Genomic DNA, 23,378 nt, shown 5'->3' on the forward strand with positions numbered 1-23,378 from the left:
GAACCGATGTGAAGAAATCAGTGGCAAGGGAGAGGTCAGCAGATCAGGACCTTGGGGACAAATGTCCACCCCCGACATTCAAGAGGACAGGTTCTCCTGGAACCAGCGGTGGATGCTCTTGGGGAGACAAATCATATAGAGAAGACCGCCACCCTTTCATTTATGATGTGGGTAAATGTGAATCAATAAGTCCTTCTGGAGGCTCCTTCGAATCCCAATAGACAGGGATGGTTCAAAACTCCCCACATCCATGCACTGCAGTTTTCTCATTGTGCTGTGGGTGTAATGCTTTGTGCTGAGAAAAAGAGCTTAGTAATGTAGAGCACACAAAACACCGTGCCTACTGAATAGCAGATGTGTGCACAGACAAAAGGAATAGAGATAGGTGTGGCCAGGCAAAAGCTCTCCCATTGCACTGTGAGACAGGGTAGCTCTCAGCCAGGAGGTGGCTCCTCTGTCTTCTCCTCTAATGGTGCTGTGGGTGGTGAATGGAGGCTGCCTGGGAGGAGCCAAATCCAGGGCCTCTTGGCCTCTAGCTGTCTTCTTCAATCTCCTGCCCCAGCACAGGTGCTGGCCCAAGTCTCTGGGTCTCCCTGACACAGCCCCGTCCCTCCCAACCTGTCTGCACTCACCAGCCTCTTAAGGCTCCTAGTTCTACACAACAGCTAGGCTTGTTCTCACCCTCCCCCATTTCCTATTTACAAGGTAAATATTAGTCCTGGGTCTAAATAGAACAGAGGGACAAAGAGCAGGGACACCCACACCTGGGAAGTGGGGACTCCTGCTTTGCCTTAACTTCATCAGGGCTGGCTGTTTGGGGTCATGTACAGTCTGGGACAAGGGTTGGCAGAGAGCAAGGGGCTGGGGCTCCCACCGTCAGCATAATTCCTGAGTGGCCCACTTCCTATGTGTTTTCATAATGTACATATAAAACATATATCACGGGGGGAGGGTATGGGGGACTTTTGGGATAGCATTGGAAATGTAATTGAGGAAAATAACTAATAAAAATATTAAAAAAACATGTATCACATACATTATAGTTTTCTTTTTAAATTATGTGTATATGTCTGTGTGTTGGTAATGTATGTGAGTGCAGGTACCCGAGGCAGCCAGAGGCCAGATCCCCTGCAGCTGGAGTTCAGGCAATTATGAGTCACCCAGTGTGGATGCTGGGAGGCAAATTTGGATTCTCTGCAAGAGCAGTCAGTGCTCTTAACCAGCAATCTCTCCAGTTACAATTTAAAAAATAACTTTTGGGGGTTGTTTGTTTGTTTTTTTAAAATAGGGTTGCTCTAGGTAGCCCTGGCTGTCATGAAACTAACCTGTAGAACCGGCTAGCCTAGAGCTCAGAGGTTCACCTGCCGGTACCACTTGAGTACTGAAATTAAAGGCATGTGCCATCATTGCCTGGCTAAAAAATTAACTTTTGGGGCAGGCGAGGGGGCTCAGTGGGTAAGAGCACTGACTGCTCTTCTGAAGGTTCAAATCCCAGCAACCATCTCTACAGTTACATTGTACTCATATACATAAAATAAATAAATAAATCTTTTAAAAAATAACTTTCAAAAAAACCTATGCAGCTAGGTGTAGTGGTCACACCTTTAATCCCGACACTGAGAAAGCAGAGGCTGAATAATCTCTATGAGTTTGAGGCTAGCCTGGTCGACAGAGCAAGCTCCAGGACAGTCAGGGCTACACAGAGAGACCCTGTCAAACAAACAAAATAAAACAGTTATACGCCTCTTTTTTTGAAATTCAATTGCATGTATTTATTGGGAATGTACACAGGTGGAGCTCAGGTCTCTCCCTCTACCCCACAGGTCTCAGGGACTGAACTCGGGAGGTCAGGCCTGAACACAGGTGCCTTTACATGCCGATGGCCTTTTCTCATCAACAAATAATATATATTAACGATTTTCTAAAACATATGCCTCTAAAAATAAGGCTTAACTTGCATATATTTATTTGGCTGGAACCCTTCTTGACTGACCCTGCACAAGCCATCTGTCCTTCTTTCCCCACCTGGCTGGCACAGAGAAAATTCCAGAGTGCCTGCTCAGGGGCTCAGTTTTTGACTGTGTATGGACACCGTTCAGCTCCTAGCTTGCACATCATTATTCCTCGACTAAACTCTACAAAATCCCCTTGCTCTAGGTCAGATGTGACTTCAGTGACCTCCACCTGGGAGATCGGGGAACTCACCTGAAAGCTGCCTCCTAACAAACCTGCCTTCATCTACTTTGAATCTGGTCTAATCTGCCCTATATGTGTGTCGTCACGGGAGCAAAGTCTATCATGGATGTTTACAAATCATTGTCATTTAACTCCACATTTGACATATACCCCCATCCTAACCAGTTCCCAATGGCTCCTTCCTGTCAGCTTGCAGCCTGCCCCCTGCCCCTGTAACAACCACTACCCTGACACCGACCAGCTTTGTCTGTCTTTGAACTCCATAGAGGCATAACTGAATGGCACCTGCTTTGTGTGTCTCCTCTAGCTCACACACAGTTGCAGGGATCCATCATGCCTGGTGTTTCTCAGAGCTGCCCTCTGTGCCATGATGTTCAGTTCTTTGCATGGATATCACACACTGCTTAATTGTCCTTTCCGTAGGCATCCTGGTGGGTCTTAGAGACAGTCTTCTTGTACCTGGAGCTGACCTTGAACCCAAGGCAGGTCATGTGTGCCACCTCACCTGGCTTTATCTTTCTAATTCATCTGTCAATATGTATTTGAATGAACTTATAGTTTTGGGATGCTATGAAGTTAATTTTTTGTAATTTTATTGATTTGACTATGTATGTGTGTATATGAGGTATAGAGGAGACAGGGCCACATAACATAGAGTGTTCATGAAGGTCGGATGATAACTTTGGAGACTCTACTCTCTCCTCCCACTGTGGCTTCTGGGGAGCAAACTCAGGTCCTGAAGCTTGCATGGCAGGCTTTCTTTCACCTCTGTGCTATCTCACTGCCCCTTGGTATAGTCTTGAGTATATGTTTTTATGTAACTCAGCGCCTACTCCTGTAAGGCAAATGCTCAGGTTATGGGACTGTCTGGGCAGAAAGCAGACATAGGCTTTACTTAAGAACCTACAATGGGGGCTGGCGAGATGGTTCAGTGGTTAAGAGCGCTGACTGCTCTTCCAAAGGTCTTGAGTTCAAATCCCAGCAACCATCCGTAACAAAATCTGATGCCCTCTTCTGGAGTATCTGAGGACAGCTACAGTGTACTTACATATAATAAATAAATANATCTAAAAAAAAAAAAAACCTACAATGGATACCTGTTCCAAGTACTTGCACTAGTTTACATTCTAAGCAATGAGGTTTGAGGGTTCCAGCTGTTTATATTCTTAGAAACACTGTGCCTATAATTTTTCCTTTCTCTTTCCCCCCACTCTTCGGTGGGTGTTGGTTAGTGAACAGGTAAAGAGCTTCTAAGTTGGGTATGGAGGGAATCCCTGTATTAGGAGGCAGAGGCAGGTGTCTTTCAGCCCTGCTGAAAAATGAAATACTAAAGGGCGAGTTAGGTGGCCCAGCAGGCAGAGGCACTTGCCACATGCCCCAGTTTCCTTTCTGTTGCTAGATAAAGCATCCTGACAAAAGCAATTTAGAAGAGGAAGAGTTTGTTTGTTTGTTTGTTTGTTTTTCCTCCTGGCTCCACATTATAGTCCATCACTGAGGCACAGCCACCCATCAGGAAGGAGCTTGAGATAGCCGGTCACATAGCATCGAAAGTCAACAGCAATGGGCCAATGAAAACTTATCTTCAGTTCGCTTTATCTACTCTTATACAGTTCAGGATCAGGGAATGGTGCCACCCATAGCGGGCAGATCTTTCAGCCTCAACACAATCAAGATAACCTCCCCCCCAACCTGGCAACATGTCCACAAGTCAGCCTTCTCTTGACAATGCCCCATTGAGATTCCTTACTAAGGTGACTATAGATTGTGTCAAGTTAACTAATCACCAAACAGCACAAGCCTGGGGACCTAACTCTGACCCCCAGAACCCACATAAATGGGTAAAGACAGACGACTGATTCCACAAGGTTGTCCACATGTGCCCTGGCATGCACATGCGTTGACACACATCAGACATTACACAATACTAATTCATTTTAAACTCTTGATGCTCCTGCCTCAGCCTTTTAGGTGCTGGGGTTAGAGGGGCAAGGCTCCAACCCACATCTTTTAATTTGGGGTTCCACAGCCATATAGGTAAGCTGAAATCTATAAGAATGTGTCCAGCAATGCCTTCACAGGATTAGCCCTCTGGCAAGAATTCCATTTTAGTATATACCAAGTTATTAAGAATCGCTTGGCAGGTGTGTGGCTTATACCTCAACACCTGGTGTGGGGGCTAAGGCAAGAGATCTGTATAAGCTTAAGGCTAAGCCTGGACTCATGGTGAGTGCCGAGCAATAGCCACACACTGACATGCTGTCTCAAATCAAAACCAATACCAAGGTCAGTCTTTCCAAGAATGGGCATTGGCATTCCTGTGAGCTGAAGAGCACTAAGGCAGGCAGAAGCCTGTGTTCAGTTCGCGCTCTGATATATATACTATATACACGAGTCTTTGCCTTGGCATTCACGGTTGAGTTGGTTTTGAAACGATTCCTTGATTATTGTACCAGCTGGTATGACTACTGATCTCTCCATTCCTTTGGGGGTGACTCTGCCAACAGGGAACATATTCCATTCTATTTCAATTTGTGTGGCTGTATATGTCCATGTAGAAACACAGAAGATGGCTCCAGCTGCTAATATAGCATTTCCATATTTGTCATGGAAACTAGGTGTCCTCTTCTGGTGGCTCTGCCTTGCCACCACTTGCTGAATGCTTCGAACTTGGAGACGGCTTAATGTGTTTTTGGCTAAGGGCAACATCTCGGAGACGAAGATGGAACCGCGGTGACTACGCTGCTGCCTTGGTGCAAATTCACCCCAGCTCTAGACAACACTCTTTAGCACCAGGCTCAGTTCTGGCCAGAAGTAGCAGAACGCGCTCCCAAACCCCAGGCCGTCCAAAGTACTGGCTCTGTTCTGATCTCACTCTTTCAGCCTTTGTAAAGGTCTCCTCCTGTCTATGCACGAAGTAGAATGGGTATCAGCTTCCATATGCCAGTCTGGGAACGTCTGAGGTGTGGATGGCCTCCACATCCACCCACTGCCTATACAGTGGAGTCTCCAGGTTGCCTAGCAGCACTGGTAGACACTGCCAAGCAGTTGCCTAAACTGAGATGCTCTGTGGAAACGAGCTAGAAAGGGTCTCAGCTGAGCTCGAAGAACCAGCATTGCCTACAGCTCATCTTAGCAGCTATTTTCCAGGTTGTGGGACAGTCTTTCTCCAGAGGCCGCTGTTTCTGCCTTTTCTTCCATTAGACAATTTCAGAGATGCTTTGCTACTGAGTTACACAGATTGGGCAGGTACCAGGCAGGGGTAATGTCACCAGCAAGCAGGAGAGACACACATTGCTTCTGCCATCACCATCAAGCACAGAAATCCCTTTTCCTGTGCGGTTTTGGCCAGCTCTTCCCTGGGGGTTCTTCTCATTGACCAGTCAGGGCTCATGGCACATTTGAGGGCAGGGGATGAAACAGGGTCTACTTCCTGGGAGCCTGTGAGATGGGTCAGTAGGTAAAGGCAATTGCTGCTAAGCATGGCAACCTGAGTTCAATCCTCAGGACAGGATATGCATGGTGGAAAGAGCAAACCAACTCATCCAAACAGTTTTGCTTTCCATTTGTTCCACAGCACACTTACATATAAAGACAATCAATACATCCCGTTTAATTGGGGCTGGCTTACAGGTTCAGAGGTTCAGTCCATTATCAAGACAGGAATGTGGCAGCATCCAGGCAGGCATGGTGCAGGAGGAGCAGAGGGGCTCTATATCTTCATCTGAAGGCTGATAGCAGAATACTGGCTTCCAAGCAGCTAGGAAGAGGGTTAAAGCCCACACCCACAGTGACACATCTAGTCCAAGAGGGCCACACCTTCTAATGGTGCCAAGCACATATAAACCATCACCCCTCCCTGCTCAGCTCACCTGTGACTTCACAGGTTTCAACAGTGTCAGCACTGACCACCCCTGGGACACTCCTTTAGTTCTAGTGACATTTCTCAGGTTTCTCTCTTCCATTTGATGGCTCCACCTTTACTCCCCTTATAAGCCTCTCCTCTTACTAACTGGAGTAGAGCCACTGTGGCCTTCAGGGCCTCTGTTGCTTAGTTACCCAGTTCCTCTCACCAACTGCTTGTTTCTTAAAGCCTACCTCAGCCCAAATCTTAAATGCATGGCCGAGAGTCGGGAGAACTTTAACTGCTCTCCCAGCCACCAGCTCTGAACTCTGTCCCTTGCCTCCCAGAGAATATACTACCTGAAACTTGACTTCAGGAACATAACCTCTCCCTGTCCTCACCTCCCTGGTCCACCTCAGTCCCTCTGCTGCTTGCTCTAGGTGGGACAGCCAGTTCTCTTTATACCATACAGATACTACAGGATTCAATTTATTAAAAAAACAAAAACAGTGCAACATGGCTAGTTTAACTTAGAAAAAAAAACACTGTCCTAGAGAAGGTCCTTTTGTAGTTTGAGATGCAAGTGGCCACACTGGCTTTTGTCTTTTTTAAAGATTTATTTATGTATATGAATACACTGTAGCTGTCTTCAGACACCAGAAGAGGGCATCGGATTCCATTACAGATGGCTGTGAGCCACCATAAGGTTGCTGGGAATTGAACTCAGGACCTCTGGAAGTACAGTCAGTGCTCTTAACCGCTGAGGCATCTCTCCAGCCCCAGCTTTTGTCTTCTTTACTCCACCTAGCACCCAGCCCTTCCCCAGCTCACTGCCTACTCTGGTACTCACAGTGCTCTCACTTCACTAAGGCATCTCCTGACCACCTCTTTAGAATTACATCTCCACTCCTGCTTCTCACCTCTTGAAAATCCATCCACCTACCAAGAACAGGCAGACCAAGATAGAGCAGCACGAGTGCAACAGGCAGACTTTAAACTCAGCCCTTGGGTAGCTTTGTGGCTATGGGAGAATAGTTAAAGTGCTTTACACTTGTCTATTTGTTTAAAAAAGAAACACTGCTTCAACACACACACACTCACTCATCAAAGCCTGGCTCAAAGTATGCTCCTGTTGTCACCACTGGGGAGGTCCATAGCACCACCCAGATCACATCACACTATCATATAACAATTCCCATGTCCCCTCTGAACTCATATCCAATGGTTTTTCTTCTTCCTAAGGGTGGGCAGGCAGGCCTTAAACCTGTGCTTCTAAGGCAGGGATTCCAGGTGTGAACTTACACACCCAGCCTACGCAGTTATTTCTGATCTATCCCTATAGCTCAGTGAATCACAGGCTTTGTTAAAGGCCAACCTCTTCTCCCTCCCTCCCTGAGACAGGACCACTTACAGAGTCCATGATGGCTTCAGACTTGAGGCAACCCTTCTGCCTCTGCTTGAGTGCTGGGATTCCAGGGGTGTGTCACTATGAGAATGTCTGGTTCATCTCCAACATCTCACATTGTCTAGGCTCACAGACTTCACAGGCAAATCGTGTTAAGCCCTCATAGCTTCCCTGTGCCCAAGCTTACGGAGTGCACAAATCCCACCACACCCATCTCCCTACACTGTCTCCTTTAGCTTTTACAAACTTCATCTATGAAAGCAACCAACTGAATTAAAACCTGAACTACAGAGGGCATGTGATGTGTGGATTGACAGCTGAGTCTATCCAACCCTAAGAAGCCAATCAGCTGGGTTCCTGCACCTCTCAGAAGACCCAAAGGGAATGAATGACACCCGCTCTGCTGCACCAGTCTTCACGGGGAGCTCTTGCAGGGGTAAAGGAAGGGTGATGAGGGCGTCAGGTGCCTGCTTCTACTTCTACCACCTCGGCCCAGCCACGAAAGCCCACATCCTTGTGGATCAGGACCAGGCTGGGGCTAGGGGCTGGCTGCTCTGGTACTATAAAGCACTTTTCCTGGCTTTCAGAGATGGTGACCTCCACAATACCCTCACCCGGGGGCACTTCCTGTTGGCTACAAGTGTCCAGCAGTTCCGGCTCACTCTGGAGGAGCACCATAGGGGGCTCAGGGGCAGCAGGAGGCAGAGAAGGGCTGGATGAAAGCCCACGCTGGTGACTGAGCTGGTGTCGCCTGAGGCTATGAGGGAGAACATAGCCCATGCCACAGATGGGGCACCGGTACGGCTTGTCTGTCATGTGGGACTTGAGGTGGCGGCGCAACTTGGTGGCCAGTGTGTAAGCTCGGTCACACTGGGGGCAGCGAAAGGGCCTCTCCCCTGAGTGTAGGCGCTCATGAGCACGGAGTGTATGTGGGTCTCGCAGGGCCTTCCCACACACGGGGCACAGGTAGGCCTCGCCAGTGTGGGAGATGAGATGGCGCCGCAGTTCAGGCAGCTGGGGGTAAGTATTGGCACAATGTGGGCACTGGTAGGGGCGCTCCCCTGTGTGTAGCCGCAAGTGTCCTTGGAGGTTGCCCCGCTGGCGGAATGCTTGGCCACAGTGGGGGCACGGGTAGGGTTTCTCCCCAGTGTGGAGCCTCATGTGATTCCGCAGGGAACCCCGGGTGGCCAGGAGCCGTCCACACACTGGGCAAGGGCATGGTGAAGGGGCATCTGGCATCTGGTGGGTCTTTCGGTGTAGCCGCAGGGAAGGTCGGCGGGCAAAGGTTTTCCCGCATTGCTCACACACAAAGGGCCGGGCACCTGAGTGGACCACCTGATGTTCCCTGAGGTCTCTGCTGGTACCATAGGCCTTGTCACACTGAGAGCAAGGGAAGGGCCGTACACCACGGTGGCCCAGCATGTGGCCTTTGAAGCTTTCCTCAGAGCTGTAGCTCTTGCCACACTCGGTGCACAGGAAGGGCTTGTGGTCTGTGTGCACAAAGGCATGCTTCTTCAGATGGCACAGCTGTAGGAATGCCTTGCTACACTCCCCACACTGGTAGCGTCGGCCCTGCTTTGAGGAGCTTCCTACTGGGTCTAGAGGGCTGCAGAGCAGCCCAGACAGGTCAGGGAGCTGGGTTCCAGGCTCTGAGGTCTGGGCTATAGACAGGCACTGACTGCTGGGGACATCTAACTGCTTGGCTGGGCAGGTTTCCACCTGGGCACCCTCAGGAGGAAATAAACCGACTTCACTGTTCTCTGGGCTCTTCTGGGCAGCTGAGGTGCTCTGAGGCTCAGGTGGAGTCTGTGGTAGGCACTGTTTATCCATGCTGTCATCGTGAAGCAACAGGCCAATGGGTTGGCTATTCTTGAAAAGTTGCTCTTCGGTTTTGGTCACAGATTCAGAGACTAGCATATTGTCTCCTTGGATACTATGGGATGACTCGTGACCAGGATCTATGAGGAAAGAGATGGGGTTCCAGGGTTAGGCAAGCTTGGTAGCAGGCAGACGGTATTACTGGCACATCACACGTGCTGTTCTTTAGCAGGAAAACAAACACATGAATCTCTCCTGCCCAAGCTTAAATACTTAAGGGGAAGTGCATCAAGGCGACCTGGTTAATCCCTAGAAGTAAGGCCACTCTGGAGAATGACATTCTTGTTCTCCACTGGAGATACATATGGGATTGGACCCTCATATCTCCCAGCCTGAGCTCATCTGTAAAATGAAAAACCCTGCTCCGATTCCAGAGATAAGACAGAGCAGAAGGGTATTGTCTGAAAGACAAAGGGGACCAGGATTGGGGAAAATGAGAAAGCTCTTTAAAGAACTAAGGTTTAATTCCTATCACCCTCATGGTGGCTAAAAACCACCTGTAACTCTGGTTCCAACAGGATCCAGTGCCCTCTGCTGGACTTCTCAGGCACTGCACAATGTGGTATACAAATACTGTAAGCAAAACACCCATGTACATGCAATAATGTCCCAGCACTAGGAGGCACAGGCAGGAGGATCTCTGAGTTGAGACCAGCCTGGCGTACAGAGAGAGTTTCAGGACAGCCAAGGGTATGCAGAGAAACTCTGTCTTGAAAAACCAACAAAACAAACAAAAATGCCTTTCAGAATGCTGGGGTTAAGGGATGCACCATCACTGCCCAGCTACACTGCCTTTCCGATCACCTAGTGTTTTGTAACAATATGGGAGTGGGCATTTATATTTTTATATTATAAATGTTCTGTGGCTAGGTGACAATGTCAGGTGTCTTCTTAAATGAGACAGGGTCTGTCTCACTGAACCCGGTTGTCACTGACTCGATGGTCTCGCCGTCGAGCTCCAGGCAACCATCTGTTTCTGCCTAAGAGCTGGGTTCACAAATACGTGTGTGTCAGTACCCAGCACCACTGTCAGTTTTTATGTGACTCCTGGGGATCCCAAGCCTGGTCTTCAGGCTTGTGTAGCAAGCCACTTCACTAATGGAGCCAGTTCCCAGGTCCTTGTTTGTTTGATACGAGACAGGGTCTCATGTAGACCGGAAGGCCACAGTCTTATGTGGCCATATGACCTCGAACTAATGTTTCCTGGATACACACCTGTGCAAGACCCTGCTGAATCTTCTTGCGGAGAGGCCACTTCTTCCTGTGGAGCAGACACTTCTCCTGTCACAGCGACGTCTTCCTCCAGCTTGGGGTGCGGGACACTTAGACTCTCTTGTGGAGACTGTGGGTGCAGCAGCAACTCAAAGCCTGGCAATATAGTCTGGTCCACCTGCAGGTGAAGCTTCTCACTGATCCAGACCCAGGACACATTCCCATCACTCTGCAGTCTTCCTTGCTGCACCAAACTATAAGACAGAGCAGGAGCTGGCTCAACAGACCTTCCTCAGGCGGCTTCCTCGGACCCCTCCGTCATCTCCTCGCAACACACGTTGGAAAAGACCGCCGGGAAGGCAACAAGAATTGGCTTCAGGTTCCATCCCAAGTAGAGCTTGTTTTACTTACCTGGTCCAAGTGGAACTTTGCTTCTGGGGACAGATGGCTCCGCACAGGGCTAACGAGAAGTCCTGGAATAAAACAATGAGATCCCTTTCCCCGTGCCTGCGAGGAGTGAGGGGCAGACAGCAAAACAAAAGCAAATCAAATCTGGGCACAACCTTTCTGGGGCAAAGCTAAGCTGAAACTTTTGGGTTTTGTTTTTTTGTTTGTTTGTTTGTTTGTTTTTGAGACAGCGTTGTCCTGGAACTCACTCTGTAGACCAGGCTGGTCTCGAACTCAGAGATCTTCCTGCCTCTGCCTCCCTAGTGCTAGGATTAAAGACATGCACCACTCCCCAACCCCCCCCCCTTTTTTTTTTTCATAAGATGAAACTCTAAGGCTAGCAGCAGCCTCTGGGGTTGCCTCTACACTATGGTGCTGGGGCTTTTTTTTTTTGGTTTTTCGAGACATGGTTTCTCTGTGTAGCCCTGGCTGTCCTGGAACTCATTCTGTAGACCAAGCTGGCCTCGAACTCAGAAATTTGCCTGCCTCTGCCTCCTGAGTGCTGGGATTAAAGGCGTGCACCACCATGCCCAGCTCTATGGTGCTGTTTTATATCTGCAGTCAGTGAAGACCAGAGAGTCCACTCACCTCTCCTTAAAGGTGTGGAAAGCTCTAAACAGCACAGCCTTCCAGCAAGTACCAAACAGAAAACGCTGCAAGAGCATCAATACTTTTAAACAATCCTTACTATTGCTTACAAAGCACAAGCGTTCTTGGCTTGCATCGTGTCCTCTGGTCTTCCAAAGGATCTCGGTAACAGCCACAACTTTTACAGGTGAGTAATATTAGGTGTGTAATTTAGCTAACTAGTTAACAAGGCTTGAATCTGATCCTGATAACCTTAGCTTCTGACCTTTGTCTCTGCCAACACTGTAGGAATTCAGTTTCTCACAACTTTTTTGCATCTGCTTTAGTTACTGCTGCTTAGGTAGAGCAAGACAGCGCTGCAATGAAGGGACAATTATTTCTCCAGTTTGAAAATATCCTGCTTTTAACAAACTGGAAGAGCTGTCCGGAAATGTCTGAACCTCCCCCAAACTTTCAGACAGATGTCCGACTCCTCAATACCTCCTCGTGCGGTGTCTTCACTCCCTCGCCCTTCTCCAGGACGGACTCCTCTTCCAGAGGTCCCCAATGCAGGCCGGGCTGCAGGGGTGCTCCTACACACCAGACCCCCAAGTGCTGATTCCTGGATCTTGAGGGGCCCACGGCCAAGCCCTGGGGGAGGCTCCTTAGAGCAAGGAAGGCAGGGCTCGTACCCGGCGGGCAGGCTTTGAGACCCGGAGCAAAGCCTTTTCCGGAAGGACTCCATCCTGTATTCTGGCCCAGGGGTGGCTCTGGGGCTGCAGGGAGACGGGAAGGCAGTAAAGGAGTGGTCCATGAAGGCGTGGGGTTGGGGAAAGAGAGGTACAGGGTCAGCTATGACCCACGAGTCCGAGGGATTAGCAAGGTTCTAGTTAGTAGGGCCCTTGAATGGTTGGAAGGGAGTCTAGGCTCTTAGGGCACCGGAGCAGGATCCCAGACTCAAGAGAAAAAGGGATGTGGGGGAATGCGCTGACTAGAAAAACGCTGTGGCCATCTAGTCCAGGGCTGAGGGTCGCAGACATCGCAGGTCACTCACGGTGCGGCTCTGTCTTCCCCAAGATCACCTCCTCCACCTTCTTCATCTTGGGACAGAGATTCTCTCGCCACTCCCCTCTACCGGAAGTGAGCGTTTTTGTCCCGGTTCCCCCGGAAACAGTCCTTGACTTCCAAATTTAAGCTCAAGGAAGAATCCGGATGGTTAGGCATCATTGAAGGATGGACCTGGGAGTTTGGAAGTACTTGTCAGACAAAACCCTGTCCGATGGGCGATACGAACCTAGGATTTCAGAGGCCCGCTAGTTTCCTGCATCTGGAAAAGCGGAACCCAACTCACTCACTTTAGGTAGCGACAAGTCGGACAGCTCGGCTATTTAGCCTCACATTTTGGCAGGTGATTGCCGGAAGTAGGCGGAGCACCAAGAAAGCCATGTTTGGTCCGGGCAGCAAGCCGGAAGTAGGTAGAAGAAATGGCGGAAGTGGTTGGGGAGCTGGGGGCCCCCGAGGGGGCGGTTCCCATTCCCACCTCGGAGCCGGATGTTTGCCGAGCTTTGACAGGCGTGGCAGAGGAAGCGTTGCCCGAACGAGGTGAGCTGCGGAGCGCGGGGTCTCGCTGGGCGTGGTGGTGGGGGAAGAGCTGCTCTGGTCAACGGAAGGAATTGGGTCGGAAAGGGGAAAATCCAAGGCAGTGGATCGGAGTGGAATTGGGCCCGAGGGCCTGGGTCTCTTCGCTGCCGGGATTTTGTCCCATTTCGGCGCTTGCAATGAGAAGACAGCCACCTTCTCTGACTTGTTCCTGCCCTCCCTCCGCAAGGCATAGGCCAAGGCAGAGCAAGCCGGTTCTGGCATAGCACCGAGAGCTAGAAATCAAGGGGAAGTGATCCACCTTGTCACTTGATAGGCCGTGCTTTCATCTCACTTTCTTGTGAAACGAAATACACTCCATTCGTTGTTTGTTTTCGGACTCTATGCAAACATGATTATAGTTTAGAGTTGCAGCCTTGTAGGATTTGGGTTTTTCCAAAGTCACAAAACAGTCTGATTCCAGCGCCAGCAAGTACTGTGACTTCAGTTTGCCCTGAGAAGTCTGACTGCCCTTTCGTGGCGCCTCTTGGATCCCAGTGAACTTTGTGACCGACAGTCACTTAAGATTACTGTTGAGGGGGTTGACTCTAACCTAGAGAACACCTCAAACTGGGACTTGTGGGTTAAAATACTGCCTCTGGGTTCTATGATCTGTAGCAGTTTGTTCCCTCCCTCCCCCCGCTTTTGGTTCAAACTGTAAAATGGTTTTGATAGCATATGCTGAACTACTAGTGCAGTTGTGAGGTGAATTTGTGTCCAGTTCATAGTACAAATATCCGTTTCCTTCTCCACTTATGAAATTCATTCATTCATTCATTCAGCTAATGACAGAGTCTGCTATGTGAAGACTCTGAATAAACTCTGATGCTATGTGCATCGTTCTGAATAAATTGCTTTGGTGTGTGTGTGCGCGCTCACTTATCGAGCATGTGCTGGAGAGGCCCTGTGTATGCAGGCAAAGCGCTCTACCACTGAGCTATGGACTTAGCCCTTGAAATAGGTTCTTAAGCAATAACAGGGGGTTTGTGAAATCCTTAAAATGCATGCAAGGTTTCATGGATCTGTTCATTTTTCCTAGTGAAAAAGTCCACAAACATCAAGAATTTCAGAGAGAGAGAGAGAGAGTCACTGTTTTACAAAAGTCAAAAAAAACCCTTTGCCTGAAGTCATTTTTGGTTTTTCGAGACAGGGTTTCTCTGTGTAGCCCTGGCTGTCCTGGAACTCACTCTGTAGACCAAGCTGGCCTCGAATTCAGAAATCCACCTATCTCTGCCTCCCGAGTGCTGGGATTAAAGGCGTGCGCCACCACACCCAGCGCCTGAAGTGATTTTTAAATACTTTCTGGGTAAATGGTTTACCTGGTCCAAATGGAATATTAATCTGAGAGAGTGGCTTTTTGCAGGTGACAGATATATTTCATTTCTACCATTTTATGTTAGAATTTCCCTTCCCAGGCTTCATCCACCCATTGACAAGCAGATAAACGTCCGGCTCCCAGAAGACACCAGAAGCAGGTGAGAGCGGCCAGGAAGCTGGCTGGCACTGCTGTGCTTTTACTAGCGAAGGAGGTTATGTGGGAGTTGGAGGTCAGCTCTAGCTACACTGACAGAGAGAAGTTCCCTGGGACAGAGGTGGGGGTTGAGCTCAGCTTTCTTCTCCATAGTCTCCCTCTTTGTCCCTCGCACATAGCTCAGCTTCTGAGCAGGATAAAAGCAGCAGCTTCTGAGCTCCGAGAGTCACAGCTCTGGGAGGGAGGAGCCTCTGCTTCTGCAGATAAGCAAAGTTTAGGCCCAGCCAGGAAAGGCACTTCACTTGTCTGCCATCTTTGCAGTCCTCAGCTTAGCGGGGACTCTAACCCAGTTTTCCATTGTCTTGGCTTCTTGCTTTTTCTATCATACCAGGTACTTACTGTGTACAAAAAGAATTCTCTGGGGTAGCTGTGAGGGAAGATCCAGGACTCCTTGAACCTGGGCAGGGATAGGAATGGAGAGAAGACTTTTAGGCAGGAGGAGGTTGCTGGAATCTGTCCTATAAAGAGCCAGTGGTTCTCAGCCTTCTTAATGCTGTGCTCCTTTAATACAGTTCCTCATGCTGTGATGATGCCCCCCCCAACTATAAAATTGTTTTTGTCAATACTTCATAATTGTAATTTTTCCACTGTAATGAGTTGTGACGTGAATATCAGTGTTTTCCACTGGTCTTAGGCGACCCCATGAAAGGGTCAGTTGATCCCAAAAGGAGTTGTGACCCATAGGTTGAGACCTATGGTTAGAAGCTCCTGTTTGAAGCCTCCCTATAACCTCTTGGTTGAATGGGGAGGTGTAGGTGGGTCAGAGGTAAATTCCTCGCAACTGAAGATTGTCTGCTTGGAGGATGCAGGGTTGAAGGGGGAAATGAAGATATGGGCGTTGGGCAAAGGCCAGTATTACTAAGAGGAATGCTTTCCCAAACATGACAGGGTTGTCCTTTGTGTCCCTAGGGAGGAACCTATATTTTGGTGGTCAGCAGAGGTGGTGGGTAAGACTGAGGGACAAGCAAAGAGAAAGAACAAGCAAAAAGGGGGGGTTGGTCAAAAAGGGGGGCTTTGAAAGCTTGAAACAGCTCTTCTTCTGACTCAGTATGTTGCCATGGTAACAAGGCAGTTGTTGCTTTGGCCCTGGGAGCTGGTTCGCCATTCAGAGCCCTAAGCTGTAATGTGTGCTGGAATGGAGGTTGTCACGATCCTCTTAGCCCACAGTGCGATCTCCTGGGCAGCTCTTCCCTTCTTCCGACCCCCAGGCCCTTTCTGCTCTTCTTATCTGCCCTGCTGATTCTCTGACCATATATGTCACTTTTTTCTGGTGTCAGGAATGCAGCCTCTTCTTTGGGGTTGGGCAAATCGGTTGGACTGAAACCTCCTTCCTCACCCATCTGGTGAGCTGGAGGGATGTGTTTTTTATGGGGCCAAGAGCAGAAAGCGCCACCTCCTTTGGTTAGGGCCTAGAACCTGGTTTCAGTGCTGACTCGTTTCCCTTCCTGACAGACCTTCTGTCCTTCAAAGCCTTCCCTCTGTGCTCTAGATGTTAGGCCTCTTTCCCTTCTGCCCTGTAATCCTTAAGGTGATCTGTGAGTGTTGCTACAGTGCAACTACTGTCTGGAGTCCCTGTAGGTTTAGAGAGGGCCTGAGAGCCTTAGAGACCTGCAAGGGATCTGCTGGGTTGTCAGGTAGATTCTGTCCCCTGCTACTGGCCCAGGTAAACCCAGCTGAGCACCTCAGCCATGGCCTTTTTTTCTGGAACCCTATCATCTCTGGCCTAGAGAGAGGAGTGTAATAGCCAGGGCCCCAGCTGGCCTTTTTCAGACATGGTATTTAGAGGCCCTTAGAGTCTTCAGTTCCTGTAACATCTTGGGGCATGAGGCTTCTGCACTCTAGAATCCCTGAGGAGATGCCCTGGCAGCTGTCACTGCCTTACTTGGTCAGTCAGGCTGTAGGCAGTGTGGAACCTGGCACAGCCCTTACTGCCCAGCTGGGGACCTGAAGGGAGGTGCTGAGCTGTGCCATCCACTGTCCCAGCTGCCTTTCCTGGCAGCTTGCTCTGTGGAACTCTTGGCAGGATGAGAACTGTTGAGGAATAGGGCCAAGGGTGCCAGAAGAGGACAGAAGGGGATAGAGGGGTCACTTCACCTCCCCGCAGCCAGGCTTCTCTTCTGCTTCTCCTTAGCTATGGATCCTCTCTCAGAGCTGCAAGATGACCTGACGCTGGATGACACCAGCCAAGCTCTGAACCAGTTGAAGCTGGCCTCCATTGATGAGAAGAACTGGCCTTCTGATGAAATGCCAGACTTCCCCAAGTCAGGTGGGCAGCACAATGTCTCAGGCAGCTGTGACACCACAGAGGGGAGACCCCTTTCTGCTGGAAGGGACTCCAGAGGGTAAGGTTGGGGCAAGGAGTCCAGTCCTAGGGTACATCTAGGGACACAGGCCTCACGGGGGGCCAAAGAGGGTGAGTCCCAGGGAGAGTGCTGGGCTAGCCCCTGGGTGACTCTGCCTTGGCATGTTCCTCAGATGACTCCAAAAGCAGCTCTCCAGAACCTGTGACACACCTGAAGTGGGATGACCCTTACTACGACATTGCCCGGCACCAGATTGTGGAAGTAGCAGGTAAGTGGGCCCTGTGTCGTACCTCTTTCCTCATAGTCTGTGCCCCTGGTGTAGAGAAGCCTCTTATGCCACCAAGAAAGAACACTTTTTGTAGCCTCTGGTCTGCTCTTGCGCATCCGTACCTTCCCTTACTGAGCGTGGGTTGGGTTTGATTGGCTTGCACCTGCCACTGCTTCCTTGACCTACAGACCCATTGTCTCCCACTGCAGCCATGATGTGGGAGGCATTGGCCTAATAGCTTTGAAGTTAGAAAGCTGTGTTTGATCTCCAGCTCTGCTCTCTGAATTCCTGCCTCACACTGTTGTCGAGGGTCCTGTACAGTGGTGCTTGTATGTCAGAACATCCTGGGAGCCAGAACATAGTTGGCCCTGGAGATGGGGACAGTGCCAGCCAGCTCTTCTGGGGGTTTGCAATGGCTCCCTGGAACATCGAGTGTCTAGTGGATGCGCTGTCCTGCTGACAACGGGTCTCTGCCTCAGAGCTCCCTCCTATTCATAAGGCAAGGCTCAGAAGAGACCTGGAGCTGGGCAGGTAGTGAGCCTCAGGGAGCTCTGCAGCTCTCCGGGCTGGAAGAGGCCATAATGTCTAAGGCATTTTCATGGTGCCTGCATTTCTGATGCTTGCCTTGGCCTGGGTGAGAGGTGTTAAATGGTTTCTCTCACCCCTGCAGAGCAAGGCAGAGTTCCTTTGTAGCCTAGGTGTCCAATGCCTACCCCAGTAGACAGCCTGGTGATCTTGTGGTCAGTCCGGAGCCCTTTGTGGGTGTGCCCCTGTCTGGCAGCAAGCCATCACCATCACCATGCAGCTTTTTTTGTTTGTTTGTTTCTCCAGACTGTGGCGAGCCTGAGGGGGCCCAGCCAGGTAGGTGCCAGTTCTGGCTGTCTGTGCTTGGCCTCTCCTGGCTGTGGCCTCTGGGTCTACGAATCAGAAAGGGCTCTTGGTGGAGGCCGTGGGACTAGCTTAATTAGAGCCCCGTTCTAGGGAGTTGGGAGCTCGTGGTGGCTTTGGAAGCCGGAAATAGCAGAGTTTCTGAGAGTCCTGTTAAGGTGGAGGCTGTGTGGTGACACACCTAGACTCCAGGGGAAAAGCAGCTTCGGGAAGCTCCTGGGTAGACAAGGCCTGCCGGCATGGCACGTAGCAACCCTGGTGGTGGCATCCCTGTGTGCCTACCTTGCTGGTGAGGCTTGTTAGAAGAACAGGTGGTGATTTCTCTAGCACCAGAATTTAGAGAAAGAGCCCATTTGGACAAGAAAGTAGGAGCTTGTCATGAATCTCAGTCAACTGTGACTTGGCCCCGGTAGGGTCTTTCCTGTGCTGTTCTGGTAACAGGAGACTCTCCAGAAAGGAGGCAAAGAGACCATTGTTTGTAACATTTTCAGTTTCTACAACAGCTGGTTTCAAGCTTCTGACATAATGTCAACTGGCTTGCAGAATTCCTAACAAAACATTGAACACACACATGTCTGAGCTGTCATCACATACCATGAGCTTTCTCAGTCCTAGCCCCCAACTTAGATGTCCTTGGCTTGTACAGCAGTTTGTGGTCACCAGTACCCAGAAAGCCTGCTAGAACTGCTGTCCTGATGAATACCAGTGCTGCCCCTGATTGGTATCTGGGGAATGCAAACGTCTGGCTCTCAGACTTTCAGCACTACACCTCTCCCTGCTCGTTAGGCCCTCTCCCCAGAGCCTAGAGGAACCACAGTTGACAGCCCCACTTCTCTCTGAAGGTTCCAGGGCAAGAACAGTTCCAATCCGGTCTGACAGCAGGTAAGCGAGTTCTCGTCTGCTTGATGTAGCAGCCAGCCTGCTTGCTTGGGGTAGTCAGAGGTCAGGGCCTAGACCTTAGCTGCTGATCCTCACATGTGGTCGCCTTCTAGCACCTGACTGTTTTCCTTTGATCCCTTGCTGAGCTGGCTTTTTTCAGTGTTCATTACTAGGCTAGCCTTCCAGTCAGTATTAAAGAACCCGCCTCCACCCCCGGAAGGATTCATTCTAACACGGGTATGATGCCGTGGTCGAGCTCTCACCTAGTATGGGCAAGGCTCTGGACTCATAGGCCTCTTGGACTCCTCTAGGGCCGCCAGGCTTTGATTTTTTTTCTGTAGAAAAAGTGCACATGCCGGGCGTGGTGGCGCACGCCTTTAATCCCAGCACTCGGGAGGCAGAGGCAGGTGTATTTCTGAGTACGAGGCCAGCCTGGTCTACAGAGTGAGTTCCAGGATAGCCAGGGCTCTACAGAGAAACCCTGTCTCGAAAAAACCAAAAAAAAAAAAAAAAAAAAAAGAAAAAAAGAAAAAAAAAAGTGCACATGTCTTTGTAACAGATTTTGTAGAATGTCTTTTCCTTCCTTTCCTTTCCTTATTCCTTTTTTGATGAGCTGATGAGTTTATTAGGGTTACTCACAAAAGCCTGGATGGAGTGTGTCCAGCTGTGAGGTGGAACAGCATGCTCCTGGCATTGCCTCGACACTTGACATTCCAGAACTCTCAGTCTCTCTACCTTGGCTCAGTCCTCACTCTTCCAGCTTGGGGTAGGAGCTACAAAGAATGGCTTCAAGGTCCCCAGGCCTCCCATGTCAGCCTTGCCCTGCATTCCAGCCATTCCTCTGCATAGGTGCAGATAGGCAGGTGATGTGCCCTCTGCAGGTTTCTGGCAGGAGGCCCAGGATTTCTGAACCACTCGTGGCTAGACTGTCCGTCTAAGTCTGTGCCTCTGCCCCTGACAGAGCCAGTGGGAAGTAAGTGAGGGTGTGAACTTAGCTCCGAGCCACCAGCAGCTGGCCCAGAGTCCAGAGAGCTGCTAGCACCCAGGCCTTCAGTGCAGACCTGCCTCCATCCGGGTGTGGTGGGCACATACCTGTAATACGTATCAAATCCTGACACTCAGGCCATGGCAGAGGAGCTAGATTTAGGCCATCCAGAACTACATATCAACAGCCTTCCCCTATCCCCTCACTTTTGGGTTTCAGACCGGGTTTCTCTGCATAGCCCTGGCTGTCCTGGAACTTGCTCTATAGACCAGGCTGGCCCCGAACTCACAGAGATGCACCTGCTTCTGCCTCTTAGTGCTGGGTTAAAGATGTGTGCCACCGCTGCCTGGCCTAACAGCCTGTCTCAAAGACAAAGCAAACACACAAAAACCTGCTATGATACAAGTGCATGGTAAGGATTCTGTCTAGAAAAATTTCTTCTCCAACTTCCAGAAACTCACTGTCTTAACACACTTAACCATCAAATACAAGTTGAGAAATGAAACTGCATGCAATGTGACCTGCATCTTTGTGAAGGCTATCAGCACTCATGACTTGAGAATGGATCTTACTGTGTTACCCCAGGTGGTCTTGAACTTGTAGGCACCACTGACTCTCCCACCTCAGTCTTCTAAGTAGCTGGAGTGACAGGTGCATGTCACTACACATCACTCATACACCAGTACTTACTGAGTGTCTGACAGGAACAGGCCAAAGTCAGCCCTGCCTTCAGGCTGCTCAGGAGCCAGTGGGAAATGGAGCATGAACAATTACTCAGAAGAGTAGAAATTGGTGGCAGAGATGGATGGCTGTTAGTGCTGCGAGCCATGGGAAGGGCAACTCACCTGTCTGGGGGAAGGTGAAGGCAGAGTGTGTGTGTTGAATCTCCCAGTCCATAGTGGCCAGTTTGGAACAGAACTGTCTGGAGAAAGGTCTGGCTGATATAAGCAACAAATAGTCTAGCATGCCGGGCTTCCAGAGCGTCTGTGATAGAAGGTGTGCTTGGTGCAGCCTGAGAGGGGGAGGCTGACACTCAGTCCTGTGAGCCATTTGAAGGAATTTGTTTTGTTGAGGTAGGATGTCATGGAGCCCACCCTGGCCTTGAACTTACTATCTAGCTGGTCCTTGTTTTGAATTCCTGCTTCTCCTGCTTTTGCCTCCCAGTGCTAGGAATACAGTCAAGGGCTCTTGATCGGATTTGTTCTCCCTGCCAATTAAAGAATTAAAAGGTGGGAAAACTCTTGAGCACAACAGGTAGGAGTGGAGAAACCCTCACTGCACTCTGCAGGTAGCAGCAGGCAGATCAGCAGTCGGAGACACCTGTTTGTTTGAGGTGAGAAGACACACATGCAGAAAACACACAAAGAGAAAGACCCTCTGAAGCAGAGGGGTGCGCAGCAGGCTGAGAATGCCAGTCTCTTCGTGGGGCTGGGTTGGTTTGTTTGTTTGTTTGAAATCTCTGAAGAGTTTTCTTCCCCTAATTTGGGGTTGGTCAGTTTGAAGCAGGTAGGATGGTTGATTGGCCCACAGCTGTTACATAACATGTCCTGATCAGATCTTGACTTGCTGAGCCAGTCCATCAACAGGCCTCCCACTGATGGGAGACAAAAGCCTACCAGGCTTTTATCTCAAGGAGGGTGAGAAAGAAGCTGGCTGTCCTGGAAGTTTGTCACCTTTGTTATCTACCCATGACCCCATCTCTCTGCCTACCGGGGAGTCTGTCTAACTTCTAGTCTCTCATTAGGATTACACATGTGTGCTGCCATGTCTGGCTTCCATTATAAGGGATATTACAGGACCAGGTCCACAGATTCTGTTTGAGTTGGGCATGAGGGGGGACACTCAGACAAGGGTTCCTCAAGTGTGGAAGTAGCATTGGGGCAATAGGTATAGTCCTCCAGGGTTGGATGTTAAGGCAGATTAAGAAGCAAGACAGCTTGCTGGGCTCAGTGGGCTGACACAAGAAGTTCTTTGGAGGACCCCGAGCAGGCCCTTTTGGGTTAACAAAGCTGGATGGTGCTTCCTGCGGAGCCATGAGGGTGAGGGCTGATCCAGTAGCATTCAAGGTTGTGAGGCTGCTAGGGTCAGGCAGGTCACCCATAGGGACCAGCCTACCGTGGCCACGATTGAGAAGGCCCCAGAAAGCCCAGCCTCAGCCTAGAGATGAGTAAGAAAAGGACAAGCCCCTGGGCTACTGGAATGGTAGGGCTCACCAGGGAGAACAGCGCTTACTGCTGAGGTAGAGTGGAAGGACAAACTCCCTGCATTTAGAGATCGTGTCTTCAGTTTCTACTCTTCTGTGTTCCTTCCCCTTTGCCTCTGAGGCTGGGGGATGAGGCAAGTACACCTTGGTGTCTCTGGAAAGGTGAAGCAGGTGAGGACTTGGGAGTACAAAAACCTGGCTTTCTTGAGCTTTCTTGAGCGCCCTTGCTCCAAACTGACCCTGGAAGAGCTTTTCATTTTGGGGCAAGAGCAGCATGTGTCTCAAGAACTTTCTGGCTTGTGACAGTCAGGAGCTAGACCATCACATTGAGAGTTTGGGACAAATATCTCTGAGAAAACACCTAGGTGACATTTGCCACAGTGTCACAAACACCCCTGAGCTCCATGTTCTTAAAAGATTAGAGTTTTACAAGTGTCTCGAGTTCAGTCAGCCGAGTGTGCTCAGCCGCCCTATAGTAAAATCAGAAAGTGCTTGTGGGCAGAACTGTGATTACTGCGTTGGCTGACCGACTGTGTGGCGGCCAGACCCCTTTCCTCTGCAGCCTTGGACTGCCTGAGAAGAAGCTTCTAGAGGTTTCCCAGGCCCTTGCTGCTTGGTGCTTAGGGGTAAAGCAGTTGTAGGATGGCTGGTTGGCAAGATATTTTAGACCTTGATGGCCATATTTTTGATGGATGTGAGGGGCTGGTTTTGGAGACAGAATCTTGCTGTTATACCCCAGGGTGGTCTTGACTTTCCCAACTTCCTGCCTCAGCTTCCCGTGATGGGGTTGCAGGTGTGCACCACTAGAAAACATAAAGAAATCTTAGCAAAATTATTTTTATTTTTGGCATTGCATGCACACATACAGGCAAGCCATGGCACACACCTGGGGGTCAAAGTCAACTTTGAGGAATCTGTTCTCTCCTCCCACCATGTGGATCCTGGGAATCAGAGTTTGCTCATCAGGCTTGGTAGCCAGTGCCTTAGCCCACTGAGCCGTCGTGCCAGCCTGTTAGAACAGTGCCTTAGCCCAGAGCCGTCATGCCAGCCTGTTAGAACAGTGCCTTAGCCCACTGAGCCGTCATGCCAGCCTGTTAGAACAGTGCCTTAGCCCAGAGCCGTCGTGCCAGCCTGTTA

At 49.9% G+C, this 23,378-nt stretch overlaps 2 protein-coding genes and 1 pseudogene across 3 annotated transcripts in view; 1 reads left to right on the forward strand and 2 right to left on the reverse strand.

Annotated features, from left to right (window-relative positions):
• Positions 1-3,677: 3,677 nt before the first annotated feature.
• On the reverse strand, positions 3,678-5,146 carry LOC115030390 (annotated as a pseudogene).
• A 1,621-nt stretch (positions 5,147-6,767) lies between these two features.
• Znf408 (zinc finger protein 408) lies at positions 6,768-12,669 on the reverse strand. The gene is made up of 5 exons (XM_021185607.2): positions 12,601-12,669; positions 12,048-12,322; positions 10,944-11,005; positions 10,536-10,786; positions 6,768-9,400 (listed from the first exon to the last, which is right to left on the reverse strand). The coding sequence occupies exons 1-5, from the start codon at positions 12,644-12,646 to the stop codon at positions 7,902-7,904; spliced, it is 2,133 nt and encodes a 710-aa protein (XP_021041266.1). The 5' UTR covers positions 12,647-12,669; the 3' UTR covers positions 6,768-7,901.
• Positions 12,670-13,013: 344 nt separating this feature from the next.
• Arhgap1 (Rho GTPase activating protein 1) overlaps positions 13,014-23,378 on the forward strand; it is a 22,766-nt gene continuing 12,401 nt past the window's right edge. The window contains exons 1-4 of one of the 2 annotated variants that reach the window (XM_021185622.1): positions 13,014-13,148; positions 14,585-14,659; positions 16,847-16,981; positions 17,191-17,286. In XM_021185622.1, coding sequence (XP_021041281.1) covers positions 16,849-16,981; positions 17,191-17,286 — 229 coding nt within the window. In that variant the 5' untranslated portion in view covers positions 13,014-13,148; positions 14,585-14,659; positions 16,847-16,848. The remainder of the gene's footprint in view (positions 13,149-14,584; positions 14,660-16,846; positions 16,982-17,190; positions 17,287-23,378) is intronic. The other variant, XM_021185616.1, reaches the window with a different exon arrangement.

This window comes from Mus caroli, chromosome 2, assembly GCF_900094665.2.
Source record: "Mus caroli chromosome 2, CAROLI_EIJ_v1.1, whole genome shotgun sequence".
NCBI classification, from domain to species: domain Eukaryota; kingdom Metazoa; phylum Chordata; class Mammalia; order Rodentia; family Muridae; genus Mus; species Mus caroli.